The 13,753-nt window shown below is 40.3% G+C and overlaps 1 protein-coding gene across 2 annotated transcripts; it reads right to left on the bottom strand.

Moving 5' to 3' along the window:
• Positions 1–567: 567 nt before the first annotated feature.
• On the bottom strand, positions 568–13,039 carry PLK4 (polo like kinase 4). Of its 2 annotated transcripts, none has more exons than XM_030948290.1 (16): positions 12,830–13,039; positions 12,302–12,397; positions 11,772–11,867; positions 11,561–11,675; positions 9,634–10,666; positions 8,014–8,114; positions 6,380–6,771; positions 5,845–5,949; positions 5,365–5,467; positions 4,773–4,922; positions 4,321–4,451; positions 3,845–3,936; positions 3,480–3,618; positions 2,550–2,690; positions 1,566–1,672; positions 568–1,176 (listed from the first exon to the last, which is right to left on the bottom strand). In XM_030948290.1, the coding sequence occupies exons 1-16, from the start codon at positions 12,857–12,859 to the stop codon at positions 1,077–1,079; spliced, it is 2,931 nt and encodes a 976-aa protein (XP_030804150.1). In that variant the 5' UTR covers positions 12,860–13,039; the 3' UTR covers positions 568–1,076. The 2 variants fall into 2 exon arrangements, with proteins under 2 accessions (XP_030804150.1, XP_030804151.1); XM_030948291.1 differs by lacking the exon at positions 12,830–13,039 and adding an exon at positions 12,534–12,587.
• Between the last annotated feature and the right edge of the window lie 714 nt (positions 13,040–13,753).

Genomic DNA, 13,753 nt, shown 5'->3' with positions numbered 1-13,753 from the left:
TTCAATACTAACTGATGGGGATACAGAAGTTTTATTCTTATGGGCTTTACTGCTACAGAATCACAAAATGTTGTGAAGAAGGACTTCACTTTTATAAGCTAATTCATAGTAAGTGCTACTTGTATATTGGTCTTGATGTTCCTAGTGCTAAATTCTTTATTTGCAAGCTATTTCCTTGATTTGGACATGACAAAGCAACCAAAGTTCTGTCTTTTAAACAGCACCTGAACAAGGAGAACTGGCTGGAATCAGTTCAGCTGAGCTGTGCTTGCACACAGCCAGCAGCAGCTCCTCTGAAACTCTTCATCCTCCCCCCTTCCAACATAATTTTGGATTTAAGATCTTTTCCTGCCTGATAAGGAAGTCATAGAGTATTTAAGTACAGATACAAGCACCATCAGGAGTGTTAGCACACTTGAAGCCAAATGCTTGGGAGAAAAGCTACTGTTAATGCTCCTTCAGTTGCTGTAAGTATTACTCAATGTGTAAAACAAGGTAAAACCACCTCAAGTTATTAACTCTTCTCCTTTAACCATTACTTGACCATGAAACAAATAAATAGATCCAGGCAATTACCACTGCATTTATTTTTTTTTTGTATAACATGCTTGTGCAGGGAAGTTTTAAGCTGCTGCTACAAAAAATAAAAACAGACTTATAAAACATATACATATTTACATATATTACTTGTAAGACATAAAAATATAAGTTATTTACAAATACAAATACTTGAACAGCACAGATGCATTTTCCTTGATTGTTGGCACTGAGTAAGCAGTGGAGTAAGAAAAAAAATACAACAGATTCAGATTATTTCCAAAGACTTAACACAGTCAAGAACTAAGATTCTCAAAGCTTGGCTTGAGTGAGTTTATCCATCACTTTAATGAAAAATATGTTTTGTATGAGACTTCACACACAATTTGCTACACATAAAGAGAGTAACCCTCCCCTTCCTAGCTTTTTACCAGATTTTGGAAGAATCTCTGCATAAGCTGAGTAAGATCATCACTTTACTGGGAAGTCAGTGAGTGAGTTCATTAAGCTCTTGTGGCATGACACCCGGTTTCCTTGAATCAGTGAGGACCAGCTGGATTGGTAAACATTACAAGAATAGAAGACAGACAGTGCAGCTTCTCTTTGATGTATTCTGGCAACTTATCATCTTCTCCATACCTAGAGTGGCAAAGCAGCATAGAAAAATTGAGATGCTTAAACAATTTATTTCATGACAATATAGTTATTTCAAAACACTACTTTCCTCAAGCTCCCTGTTTTTAATACTACACATGAATAGTGGCTGTACTGGGAATGCAAGTAGATGCATTCCCAGCTTGTTTCAGTCATTTGTTATCCAGATAACAAATGAATATTTATTTGTTATCAGTTGGCTATGGGTGCTTCTCTTTATTTAAGAAGCTTACATAAGCTACCCAACTGTGAAGTGATGGCAGTGCTAAGGTTTAAAATTTACAAACAGAGTCAGGAGCAGCTGTGAAGTTCCCTGATGTACAGCAGCCTTGTACTGAGTTAGCTGGATGTTTTTATGGCAGGAACAGACTCACCTGGTTGTCTGGCCCTCTGGAGAAGTGTAAGTGATGGAAGAGACACCTGCTTGGGCTACCAGCTGGGATCCATCATTGAACTGAACCCATACTGCTCCACTGGTCAGCTGATGAGAGAAGTTACATTGTGGTTTGAGTATACAAAATTACAAACCTGTAACTCTTCTAATAATGGAAACTGAAAGCTTTTCAAAATTGCTGAAGGGACTTAGGTATTTTGTCAGTTTTTTAAAGATAAAGATTGCATGGATATTACTTTGGAGGAAGTAGTCTCATGCTGACTTCCTCAGGTTTCAGATGCTTGGCTTTAGATATCCTTGTCAATACCAGATAAATGAAGAATTACCTTTAGCTTAACCACTCCTAAAGAAATCTTATGAAGGGCCAAACACTAAAAAGAGGTCCATTTGTGAAGTTCACAGCTATACACAATTTAAACTTTATATATAATCAAGAGGATTTTTCGGTTAGGAGAGGAAGCTTACTTTATCTGGATAGCCAAGAAAAATGTTTTAAACCTAAAGCTTATCCAACAGAAAAGCAGAGGGAAGATGGCTTTGCAAGGAAACAGCTTTTCCTGCTCTAGAGGAAAATACATTTCTCTTGTACAGATCTGGTCTGTAGCTATTAAAAACTCTGTCATGACACCTTTGTATCTATATTAGTAAACAGAGAGGTTAAACAGTTTCAGTTTTTTACTAGAGTCAAATTTAAAAGACAAAGGACACTGAAACAGGCAGTAATAGCCACAGGAAAACTGTGGTAACTGAGATACTGAATTATTATTTTGATTTCCTCTACTTATGCAGTCCACCATGGTTTTGATCTAAGACACTTATTTAAAAGTATCTTTCTGCATACAAATTTTAGACTTAAGCTGTAGTGCACAACTGAATGATTCCTCACAAATCAAGTTTCAATAAAAATAGGTATCTCAAACTAGTAGGAAAAAGAACAGACATGCCTCCTTTATTAATTTCTCACCTGAGAAGCCCAACCAACATTTTTCACAAAAACAGATTTGACAAGTTGAGCTGAGTTTGGGCTGCATTCCATTGGATGAACAGAGGAGCAGGTCTTTTCCACAGTGTTAGTCAGAAATGTAGGTTTTTCACAGGGCACCACCTAAAACCCAGAGATGCACAGAATTAACAGCCTTGGTATTAATCCTCCTGATGAGCTGCAGTGGTCAGTTGCCACCTGTTCATGTATACAGACAGATGTAGCCTCCATGCTTCATTACACAGCATTACAGTGGAAAAACCCCACAGGGACACAACTTTTTGTATTCAGTTCACTTCAGTCAGGTGGAAATGTACAGGATTCTGTACTAGGGACATGAACTACACAATCAAATACATGCAGATCCTACAAATGTAGATTGATGTATATTCAAGGAAGCTCACAATACAAACTCAGTGTGCCAAGACCCCAGTATAATTCAGTCAGCTGAGGAAGTTTTATCAGGAACCAAAGCTTGGGGGGCCTTTTAAACAAACCAGATGAAATTGCTCACAAAGCCTTATTGGCTACACATCTATTCTCACTTACCCTTTTCTTATATACACACTAACACTTGATTATTTCAGAACAACAACAAGTGCCAATACCTTTTGTGACACCATTTGTTATACAACACTGAGGGCACATCAGAGCTTTCAAACTAAAGACTGTGCTGTCTAACACAAGTAAGCAATTTTCAAACTCTGTTCCCAGCAGGCATTTGTGGTAAAGTTTTGGAGTGTTCTGATTTTTCAGATGCTCTTAAATCCAGGTATCAAAATCCACATATTCTAGTCAGTATGCTCACAAATGGCTAATAAAAGCCTATGGCCATACAAATGTAATTCCATTAATTCAAGTAAAACAGCAACATGGGAGACTGGTCTCCATGGTACATCCTTCTGTACTTACAGGAGCATAGTTTGGAGCCTGAACTGGAGTAGAACTGGCAGCTTGACTTCTATCCAAAGCCACAACTTCTTTTGAATAGTTTGTCTTGTCCAACAGTGGAGGTGCTACAGCCAGTGGTGATTCAGTATTACCAGGTTTTCTGGAAAAATAATGAGAAAAACAGGGAAAAGGTCTGTCCAAAAGGGATTAAAGAAACAAATGAGGAAACAGCTCTTCTTTCATTTTACTATGGACTGTCCAAAGCACCTGATGGCAGGAGTCTTCTACAGAACTGTTTTTCAGTTCAAATACATAAGTATGCAATAAATATTCAATAAATACATAAATATTCAAACACATCAGTATTTTGAACTGAAAGATATTACCTTCCAACAATTATTGGAAAAAATGGAGCACTTCCACTCCTTTTCTCTTCTTCCAAAACAGCACATTCCAATGCAAGGCATATACGATGTCCCTGAAATGAGGAGTTTAATAAAGTTTTAAATTGAGACTTGTATAACTATTTCATACACATTTAGTGTGGCAAGTAAGGCCACCTAAGGAAATTTCAACAGTACTGAATTTTTCAAGTTGTATAAAGCAGCTTCATTTGTAGTGTTTAATCCTTTTACCAGACAGACAAACCTGCTTTACACACTAGTAAGAATTTCTCCTCAGTCTTGCTTGTGAGGGATTGTAACCATTACCTCTACTCTGATATTTGCTCTTCCAGAAACATCACCCTCCCTCCTCAATAGTGTAATGAAAAACATGGAGAGCAACACAGGAAGCACATTTGTGAAAGGGAAGGTGAATTTTCAGGAAGTTGCTTGGAAAAGGTCTGTGTAGAACACCTTACCTCATTTGCATGATCCATATAAGCCTGGATTTCCTTCTTCAACCCTGCTTCACTTTCTCCTTTCAAAGTGAAGGATTTCCCTGACTTTTCAATCACACGAGTTATACCAGCTGTCTTATGGATCTTTGCTCCTGCAAGAAAATGTGAACACTTTCAGTGTGAGCTGTATAAAATAACAGTTCAACCATGGAAAGAAGAGCTTATGAATAAAACCAAAATATAATTCAAATTACACTTTTGTAACATGTACTTCCTGAAAAAATATCAGTAAGGAATTAAAGAATCAATTCAATCTACAAGTGCTAAAATAAAGGCAGGGTGTCCAAAAACCTTCTTATAGTGCACTATTTTCTTCAAACTGGAGTGGTGGTTGTTTAGTGTTAGGTAATATTTTAGTGCAGCCCTAAAATCATGATTTAGCTATTTGCATAACTGCAAAAATGAATACATACCATCATAAAAACAAACTTCAACATCTGCAGGGGGTGAATTTTCCATCAACATGCACTTGGCATATCTTGTATAAAATGTCACTTTGGGGGTTTTTGTTCTCACCAACTGCACAAACTTAGCTGCATACTGGTATTTTTTCCAGTACTTTTCTAAAAAAGAAAATTTAGAATTTAGCAGATTAAACACTCGTGCACCAGCTTGAAGAGAAGTCATTTAAATTATATATTTGATAGCTGAAAGTTGTGAGCAGTATTTAAGTACTTGACAGGCATGTTTAGAGAAACTGACTTATTTCCACCAACAGCTCCCGGTATGAATGAGGAAAAGATTACAAGAGTTTTAATTTTAGTACACTACATTGTAAAGGGGAGACTCCTTAAAGCTTCCATTTAAAAGGAATCAAAACCTGTGGGTTACACTTCCTTGTGAAGTTTCAAAACATTTTCCAGTTAAACTGTAGTTTGAATCTAATTCTGAAAGGAGTTTTACTTCAGAGTTATCTGAAAAGTAATAGATAAAAGCTATAAAGTCACAAGATTCACTTAAAATATCACATTAATCATGATAATTTTTAAGTAAATTTCAGGTTACCTGGCAAGTTGTCAAAATTATATGTGCAGATGCCTTCAGGAGGAGGAGGAGGTCTGTCATCAAGAAGGAAACCTCTTCCTTCTTTTGGATGATAAACTGCAATCTACAAAAAGGGAACAAAAATTGTGTGTAGTTGCAACTTATTACAGCACTGTGCACTTTTAACAGGTATGGAAATAATTCACATTTTAATGAATTACTATGATTCACCATGAAAGCTTTATTCCTCTAAGTAATTATTTAACAGCAGCACTTCTTCACCAATAATTCACCTATTCCAAAAGTCAAGTCCAATTTTTTCTCTGAAATAATTGCTTGCTCCCTATATTTATATGGCTTTATTATGGAGGGGTAGAGTTTACAGCTGTGCATATATAAACAGTGGATTTCAAAAGAAATAATCACTTAAAAAGAAAAAACCAGCTCTGAATGAATTCCAAGCACTTCAGAAAACAGTGAAGAAATCCAAAATGTACTCACCACATTTCCATCACAAGATATTCTGAGAACTTCTTTCACAAGTTCCTGCGAGCGGTGTTCTTTCAGAAACTCCATACACACTTCCCCAGTATCTAGAATGCTCACCTAAAATATATTAAACATGAATTTATTTTCTGCAAAAGGTAAGATACCACTTTTTTTTCCTCACTAATGCTTTAATAAATGCTCTTCTTTTTCCTTAAATGCACTTCAAACAGATAAATGCTTCTTACAGTAACTTTTGTTATTAGTGCTACTTTTTTAAAAGCAGAGCACTTCAAGATGACTGAAGGGTATCAGCCTGGTAACTGAGGCTGAGGCTTCTTAAAAGCAAACATAGACAGCTCTGCTCTATTATGCTTTAAGTATTCTCTATACAAAAGATAAGATGCATCTTACTACTGTGATTTTAAATTAAATTATTCTAGATTCAGCTTCCTAAAACATCTATTTCTATTTTACCAAGTGATTTTTAAGAGGCAGTCACACCATATTAAGCACTTCAATCGTTCCCATTTTCACAACTGATACTCACCACTGCATTTTTGGTTTTCTGCCTGATGGGTTTCAGCCTGTGAGCAGTGAGAGGTGACACAACACTTCTCAGTGTAGGTTTCTGGTGTGCTGATGGTTCTTGGCCACAAGTTTGGTCTTGCTCTGGAGCTGACCAAAGGCCACATGTCACTCTGGAGTTCAGCCAGAGGCCAGGCTGAATTTTCTCATTTTTGCAGACAACTCCAGGGATGCATTGCTTTGGGTTTCTCTGGTTTAAAGAATGTGGACAGTCCCCAGCTGCTCCATGATTCCTTATGTCTTTCAAGGTGTTCCATGCATTCCTTGGTGCATCCTGCTGCACATCCAGGTGGTACCGAAAGCCTCCCTGTGCGCTGCTTTTGCCACTCAGGTCTGCAGGTGGTCCCAGAGCATCTGAAAACACCACAAAGGCACATTGCAGATTCAAAGAGTCAGAGCCAGAAGGAAAAAATTCTAATAGGGCTTTAAAAGCTTTTCAAGGGATTGTCTTAAAGGCTTATTTAAGGGAAGAATGGGATTTCTTTAATTCTCAGTCCAAATCATCAGGCCTTTTAGTACCATCAATACCAATGCTAGCAAAATTCCAGTGCTACTTTAAGCTGTTCCTACATTTCAGTTATGATGGTCTTCAGTTTTTATACATCAAGTAGTTTTTAAGAATAATTTATAAACAAAATACTAGGACTTCAAACAGATTCTTATACAAGAATTAGTTTAATTTGTTGAAAAACAGCTTATTTACCATTCAGATAACCACTAGTAGCAAATTTCCTAAGTTCCAGTTGATCTAACTAGTGTTTTACCATCTCCCAGAGGTTTTAGTACTCAAAATGTTAAATGCATACTATAAAACCCTTGTTTTATTTTCCAAATTCTTGTATTTATTTCTTTTAAACATCTGGTTTTAGATTTAACCTTCCTATAACTCCTTCCCTAGTTTTGATATTTAAGTCCTTGATCAACTTTCACCTCACCCACATCACTATTGTGCTCCTTCTGTTGTGTGGCTGAACAGTTGAGAAGGGACCAAAAATTAAATAGGATTATTCAGACCATATGTTCTCTGATTCCAAATCCCTGTAGACAGGAAGGGAAGGAGTCCAGTAATATCAATCCAAAAAAGGCCAGAATGGATTTATGGTTTATTCTTATGATTAAATTACTTTATTTGCAAATGATGTAATATGATGCACAACAAAGAACACCTCCTTCCCTTCTGTGTCTTTGTCCTTTCTCCACCCATCCTTCTGCAGCCTTATTATCTTTCTCATTCATTGAGGTCCCATCTTCTCTTATTTAATTGTAATTGCACAACTAAATTAACAGGGCTTTCAAGTCACCTGCTAATATTTTGTCATATATTTACTCTGACATATTTACACAACTGAGTAATTATGTCAGGGTCTAAAATTCTGATTTCTTCTTTGGTGTTTTTTTTTTTGTTTGTTTGTTTTTTTTTTTTTTTTTTTTTTTTTTTTTTTGCTAAAATTGTAGTAGAAAACAACAAGCTTGTTTTAGGAAACTATATATTCGAATTCAATGTACAAAGAAATAAAAGAAGAATAGAAAATCCCACTGAAACTAATACAAGTCTCTAACTTGACTGCAAAAATACAGAAGTGATGAGTAACACACCATTTGTTTGCATGCTTCCAAGCCACTGCTGCATTGTCTCAGCCTGGGACTTCTGCTCTAACAAACCAACCTGGGGCTTCACTGGGCACAGATAATTTGGGCTACAAAATAAAAGTTACACACATTATCAAGTTTGCATCAAAGACACTCGCACAACAAAAGTTAAAATGCTACAGCTGCAGAAATCACAACACTTAGAACATTTAGGAAATGCAGGTGGCATTTTGTAGCTCTAGGCAGCATAGAAAGTGCTGCTTTTTATTTTATTTTCAAATAAAATAGTTTCCAAATGGAATGAAAAGTGATGATAATGCTGCCAGCAGTAGCTGTTCTTACATCTACCTCTTAATTCACAGCCTTGGAGAAGACCCAGTGATGACATGACACCCTTGAGCCCCATGTGTCTCACTCAGCATAACAAACATGCAGCTCAAAGATGCCAATCTTACCGCCCAAAATAATTTGAATTTGTATAAAATACAGCCAAACCCAGAAATTATAATGATTTTTTACCAGTTTTTTAGATGATCACATATATGTAGCCACAGGTGATAGAATCCACGTGGTGAAGGATAAAGAATACACACAAAACCAGTTACTGCAGAGTCACTGATCTGTTGTAAATTCACACTAAGCTCCTGTGAGGTTTTTTTATCTCCACAGCCTGAACCTGTCTGCACTTTCTTATAGTGATGATGATGACTTCACCATTGGCAAGGGCTCATTTATCACCAAAACCACCCCAAAACCACAGAATATAAACCATCTAATTCAAGTCTTAGGACTTGCATTTAAGATTGATGTGCAAGCTAAGTTCAGGTGTAAGAAGCTTTCCTATAATCAATTATTATTAAAAAAAAAAGTTGTAACCATTAAGTTAATCCCCACACTCACATTCATATCCTCTCATGTTTACATTCAGCATGGCTTTGTGAAGTCATGGGGAACAAAAGTAAGCATTACAGTAACATTTGTATAAACTTTTGATTTTCAAACATTTCTCATACTTTCTTTCTCATAGAAAGAGTGCACATGCCCGCTGAACTTTGCTTATGTCATACACCTGAGAATAGTCAAGAAAAACTTCTTACTCCATTTACTTTTTTTACAGTTTCTTGTTTGTCTTTTCCTTCAACTGATTTGCAAAGAGAAAACATAGGAAATTATGCCAGTTCTTAATGTGGAGAGAAATGCAGGAACTAAGATATGGAAGACCTTATATTAAAACAGAAAATTATTCTTTTGATATTCTGCTCATAGAAAGTCTATAGAAAAGGAGCCAGGATTTTCCCAAAGAAGTTACAAATAAGTACAGGACTCAATTTCAGATAATTATCTATGATCTATGACACTTTTCTTCTGGTACACATCTCTATAATCTATTGCCTAATCTTTACTAAATTTGTGTTTTATCCTCTCCAAGCATAAATAAAAATCACCTCAAGAGATGAGCAAGTAAAAATGTTGATAATTGCACTTTGAATGCCTTCTCCCCTCATCTGTCTCTTCTACAAAGAACAACCAGCAAGGCTCTCTACTACAATTACTGTAGGGAAAGAAATCATCAACTTGTTGCAAGTGGAAAGAAGACAATAAAGGAATAAAAAAACTGATTCTTACTGTGGTTGATCTTTTACAGGTGGAGATATCTGCTCTTCAAAAGAACCAGAAGTACTAGAAGTCTTCTCCTTAAATATTTCTCCTATATCAGTATAGCTGTTGGCAGGTGAAAAGTATTCTGTGTTTTCCCTTGTTCCTATTTTAGGCTTGGAAAGCACTTCCAAGGAGTGACATCGATCCATGATGTTGGATATGCCCTGAGTGTGGCTGTGGGATGTGCCAGACCTGTCTGAGGAGTGCGCTCTTCGGAGGTAGCGGGAATGCGGCCTCTCCTCAGCAGGCTGCGTGGTTCTTCCCCTGCCACTTACTCCAGTTTCCTTTCCCTGAATTCCCCACTGTTGGAAAGAACCACTTGCATCTCCTGATGAATTATTACTGGAATTCTTGTTTGTAGGAAAAAAAGTAATTTTATTTGGGAGCGGCTGTCCAACTAACAGCTTCTTCTTTTCCTTCAAGCTACCACTGGTACTGATGCTGGAAGAGCCCATGAAGGTCGTAGAGATGGTGGCATTCCCACTGTCCATGGAATCTTCTGAGGTTCCCAGATCTCTGCTCCGTGCAGAGCCACCCCTGGCCATAAAAGGATGATCCAAGACGGAGGAAAGGCTCAAGCGATCGGCGGGGTTTTTGCGCAGTAGCCTGTGAATGAGGTCCTGTGCCTCTCTGGACAAGAAGGCTGGCATCTCATAATCTGCCAGCACCACTTTGTTCAGCGTGTTCCTCACCGTGTCCGTGTCAAAAGGCGGCTTGCCAATGAGCAGGGTGTAAAACATGCAGCCCAGAGACCACACGTCCGACTCCAGCCCGTGCGGGCTCCTCGTGGCGATCTCCGGGGAGATGTAATTGGGAGTTCCACACATGGTGTAATGCTTCTCGTGAGGCATCTTCAACTGAGTGGCCAAGCCAAAATCAGCAATCTTGACGTTCATGTTGCTGGTGAGTAAGATATTGGAGAGGGTGAGGTCCCGGTGCAGTATTCCGTGGGAATGGAGGTACAGCATACCCGTGATAATCTGGTGCAGGAAGTGCCGCGCTGTCAAAACAAAACCACACGTTGCACTCTTACATTTGAAATCCTAGCTCTGAAGATGAAACTCAACTTTAAGCCTGCTATTTGTCTTGCTTCTATTTTTTCTTACAAAGCTGTTTAGGTGTCAGACTAGTGAAACTGGAATTACCTTTCTGCTTTAAGCAAAATGGCACAACGTTGTTCTTTATGTAATACAAGAACATTTCTCATCACTTCTGGAAACAGATACAAGTTAAACTAATGATGCCTTTATAGCAATACCCCATTAATCCAGTCTTGTGGCCTGGGTCCCAAAAAATCCCTATCTATAGCAGAATCATAGAATTAAACTGGAAACTGATAGAGAAGAAAGTAAGCTGGAAGAACTGAGCGAGAGTTGAGCAGTCAGGGGAGTCTGGAAGAAGTAAAGGCAGAAGTTGCCAGTTTTCCTGTTCTCCTTCTTTCCTCTTCCAGTCTTAACCTACATTTCAACAGAATTTTAAGTACAAAGATAAGCTGTACTTTCTCTCTGTCTCTGCCTTCTAAAATCACCATGTTTTTATACTCCATATAGCACAAAAAGAAACAAATGTTCTGTTCTTCTTCTTTCCTCTTCCCAGTCTTAACCTACATTTCAACACAATTTTAAGTACAAAGGTAAGCTCTACTTTCTGTCTGCCTTCTCAGATCACCATCTTTTTATACTCCAAACAGCACAAACAGAAACAAATGTATATAGAAATGCAAGTGAATACATGCACAATAATAATCAATCTTTAGATTATCACTTAGCACGAGATTTTAAGGTATAGAAACTTTGATGGTAGGTTTAAACACACTTCATCTAGATTTTAATATTTATTAATATTAATAATTAGTAATGCAGAGGGCTCCACAGACCAAAAACAAAAATCTCACCTTCATCTTCTGAAAAGGGTTTCTTTCTGTTCTTTATGTATCTGCTCATTTCGCCATTGTGACAGATCTCAAGTATCAAGTACACATAGTTGCTATCTTCAAAATAGTTATAAAGCTGGAAAAAAAAACCAAAGAAAAAATGAAATTCCATTTTGCAGACCCTGCATCAAGTCACATATACAGCCCTCTCCACAAACCCCAAGGTTCTTACCTCGAGTATAGATGGATGCTTTAGCTGACAATGTATTTTCACCTCATTCTGAACCCTCTGGACCATTCCAACTTTGTGCATGGCTTTTTTGTCTATCTGTAAGTGGATCACAGCATAACTTAAGATGTTCGGTGCCTGTTCGCCTGACAATTTTTAAATATAAAGTTTTCACATAGTTTAATTTAATGTACTCTCTTAATGAACAAGTATTAGAGATAATTGGAGGAACACCACAACTGAAAGCAGCCAAGCATTAACATGATCAACACTAACATTTATTAATACTTCTCCTGAAATACTTAAGCAGAGAAACCTAAATCTCATTTTGCTACACAGATAGGCTAAATATAGTCAACACTAAAAAGCATTTCTATTAGTTACTAAGTCTTTTTGGTTATGGTGCATCTTTCAGGATCGAGCTGCGATCTTAACGTCCGTTATTTACAAACACTCAACCCAAACATCAGTGCCCAACTGCATAACCCATTCGGTCTCTAAGGAGACGGATACTTCCTGGCCGCCTGCCTTACCATTTTGATGGCCACTTCCAGGCCGGTTTTCAGGGACACTGCTCTGTAGACCCCCGCGAAGGAGCCCTTCCCCAGGAGGTTCCCCACCTTGAAATCCTGCAAGACCAACAAACCGCGCTCGTTACCCTGGGCCTTTGTCACTCAAGCTTCGCAGCGCCCCTCCCGACGCGGACCCTCCGGGGAGTCCCCGCACCCCCGAGATGCGGGCAAACCCGGGGCGAACCGGGGCTACCTGCAGGCAGCTCTCCGTGGCGCGGCGGCGGCGGGGCCCGCCCGGCCCGCACAGCCACCCCCGCCGCATCCTCCTGCCGGCACCGCGCTGCCGCTGCCCGGGCCGGCGCGGCCTTCCCGCCGCGGCTCCCGGGACGCGGGATACCCCCGCCCCCGGCTGCCATGGCAGCACCGCTCCCCGCCAACACGTGGGGCCGTGGCGAAGGCGCGGGAGGAATGGCGCTCCCACCAACCCCCGCCGACAGCGGGGCGAGCCCGCGCCCGGCCCCTCCGCGCCCCGAGGGCTGCGCGCCGCACCTCTATCCTCTCGCCGATGCAGGTCGCCATGGCGCCGGCCGTTCTCCCTCGGGTCCCGCTACCGGTCGTGCCGAGAGCCTGGGGCGCGGTTAACCCATCAGGGCGCCCCGGGCCGCCCGCCGCGGCGCAGCCCCGCTCGCTCCCGGGCCCGGGGGCGGCCGCTCCGCGCCCCCCCCGCCGACATTTTGAAAAGTCGCGCCGTTACCTCCCGGCCCCGCCCCGACCCGGGACGAGGCTGCGTCTGACGCAAGCGCGTCACGCAGCGGCCGGGCTGGGAGGCGGAGGAGCCGCCGCGCATGCGCGGGGCGTGCCCGGGCAGCCGTTAGGGCGCGTGCGCCGTGAGGGGAGCGCGTGGCGCCTCAGCGCGGGGCGTCCCACAATGGGGGAGTCCTGGAGTATTTGGGGTTATCCTGAAAATCCTCTGGTCACTCTCCCCGCTGCCAGGGGCAGGGACACACCCCCTGCATCAAGTTACTAGAATTGGTTTGGGCTGGGGAAAAGATTTTTATTTTTGTTGGTTTCTGTTTGCCCCCTGAATTATCCCACCTCATAAACGTCTTGTTGTCTCCTGTAGCAGGGGAATGCTCCCGATGTTATTTTCGCCACGGCAGGAATTCAGGATGAAAGGAGGAGGTGGAGTGAATTAGCGCTTCAGCTTCTCCAGTGTTTGCCAGCTTGTGGCTGTAAACTCAAGCAGTTTCCCCGAGACCTATCAAATTTCATTGTTGAAATAAAATACAGCTAAAATCAAGCTGCACTTTCTCCTTCATGCCCTCCTTCATGGGTGTAAAATGGATTGTGGATAAGCGTTTGTGTTAATCACTGAGAGTCCTTACAGATAAACCAGGAGCTGTGGGAATTAACATCACTGGCTTGAGTAACTAGGGTGGAAGATTAGTAAAAAAGAGACTTAATTTATTTTCA

This window comes from Camarhynchus parvulus, chromosome 4 (assembly GCF_901933205.1).
Source record: "Camarhynchus parvulus chromosome 4, STF_HiC, whole genome shotgun sequence".
Classification (NCBI taxonomy): Eukaryota; Metazoa; Chordata; class Aves; order Passeriformes; family Thraupidae; genus Camarhynchus; species Camarhynchus parvulus.
The sequence above is the reverse complement of the archived record's forward strand: the minus strand, read 5'-3'. Positions and strand labels throughout refer to the sequence as shown.

Excerpts from the sequence above, each read along its gene's own strand:
- PLK4 (XM_030948290.1), bottom strand. The coding sequence starts at position 12,859 with ATGGCGACCTGCATCGGCGAGAGGATAGAG. Across the intron at positions 4,452-4,772 it reads TGAAGTTTGTTTTTATGATG|GAGCAAAGATCCATAAGACA; the intron begins GTATGTATTCAT and ends ATTTTCTTGCAG. Across the intron at positions 3,619-3,844 it reads TTTCCAATAATTGTTGGAAG|AAAACCTGGTAATACTGAAT; the intron begins GTAATATCTTTC and ends TTATTTTTCCAG.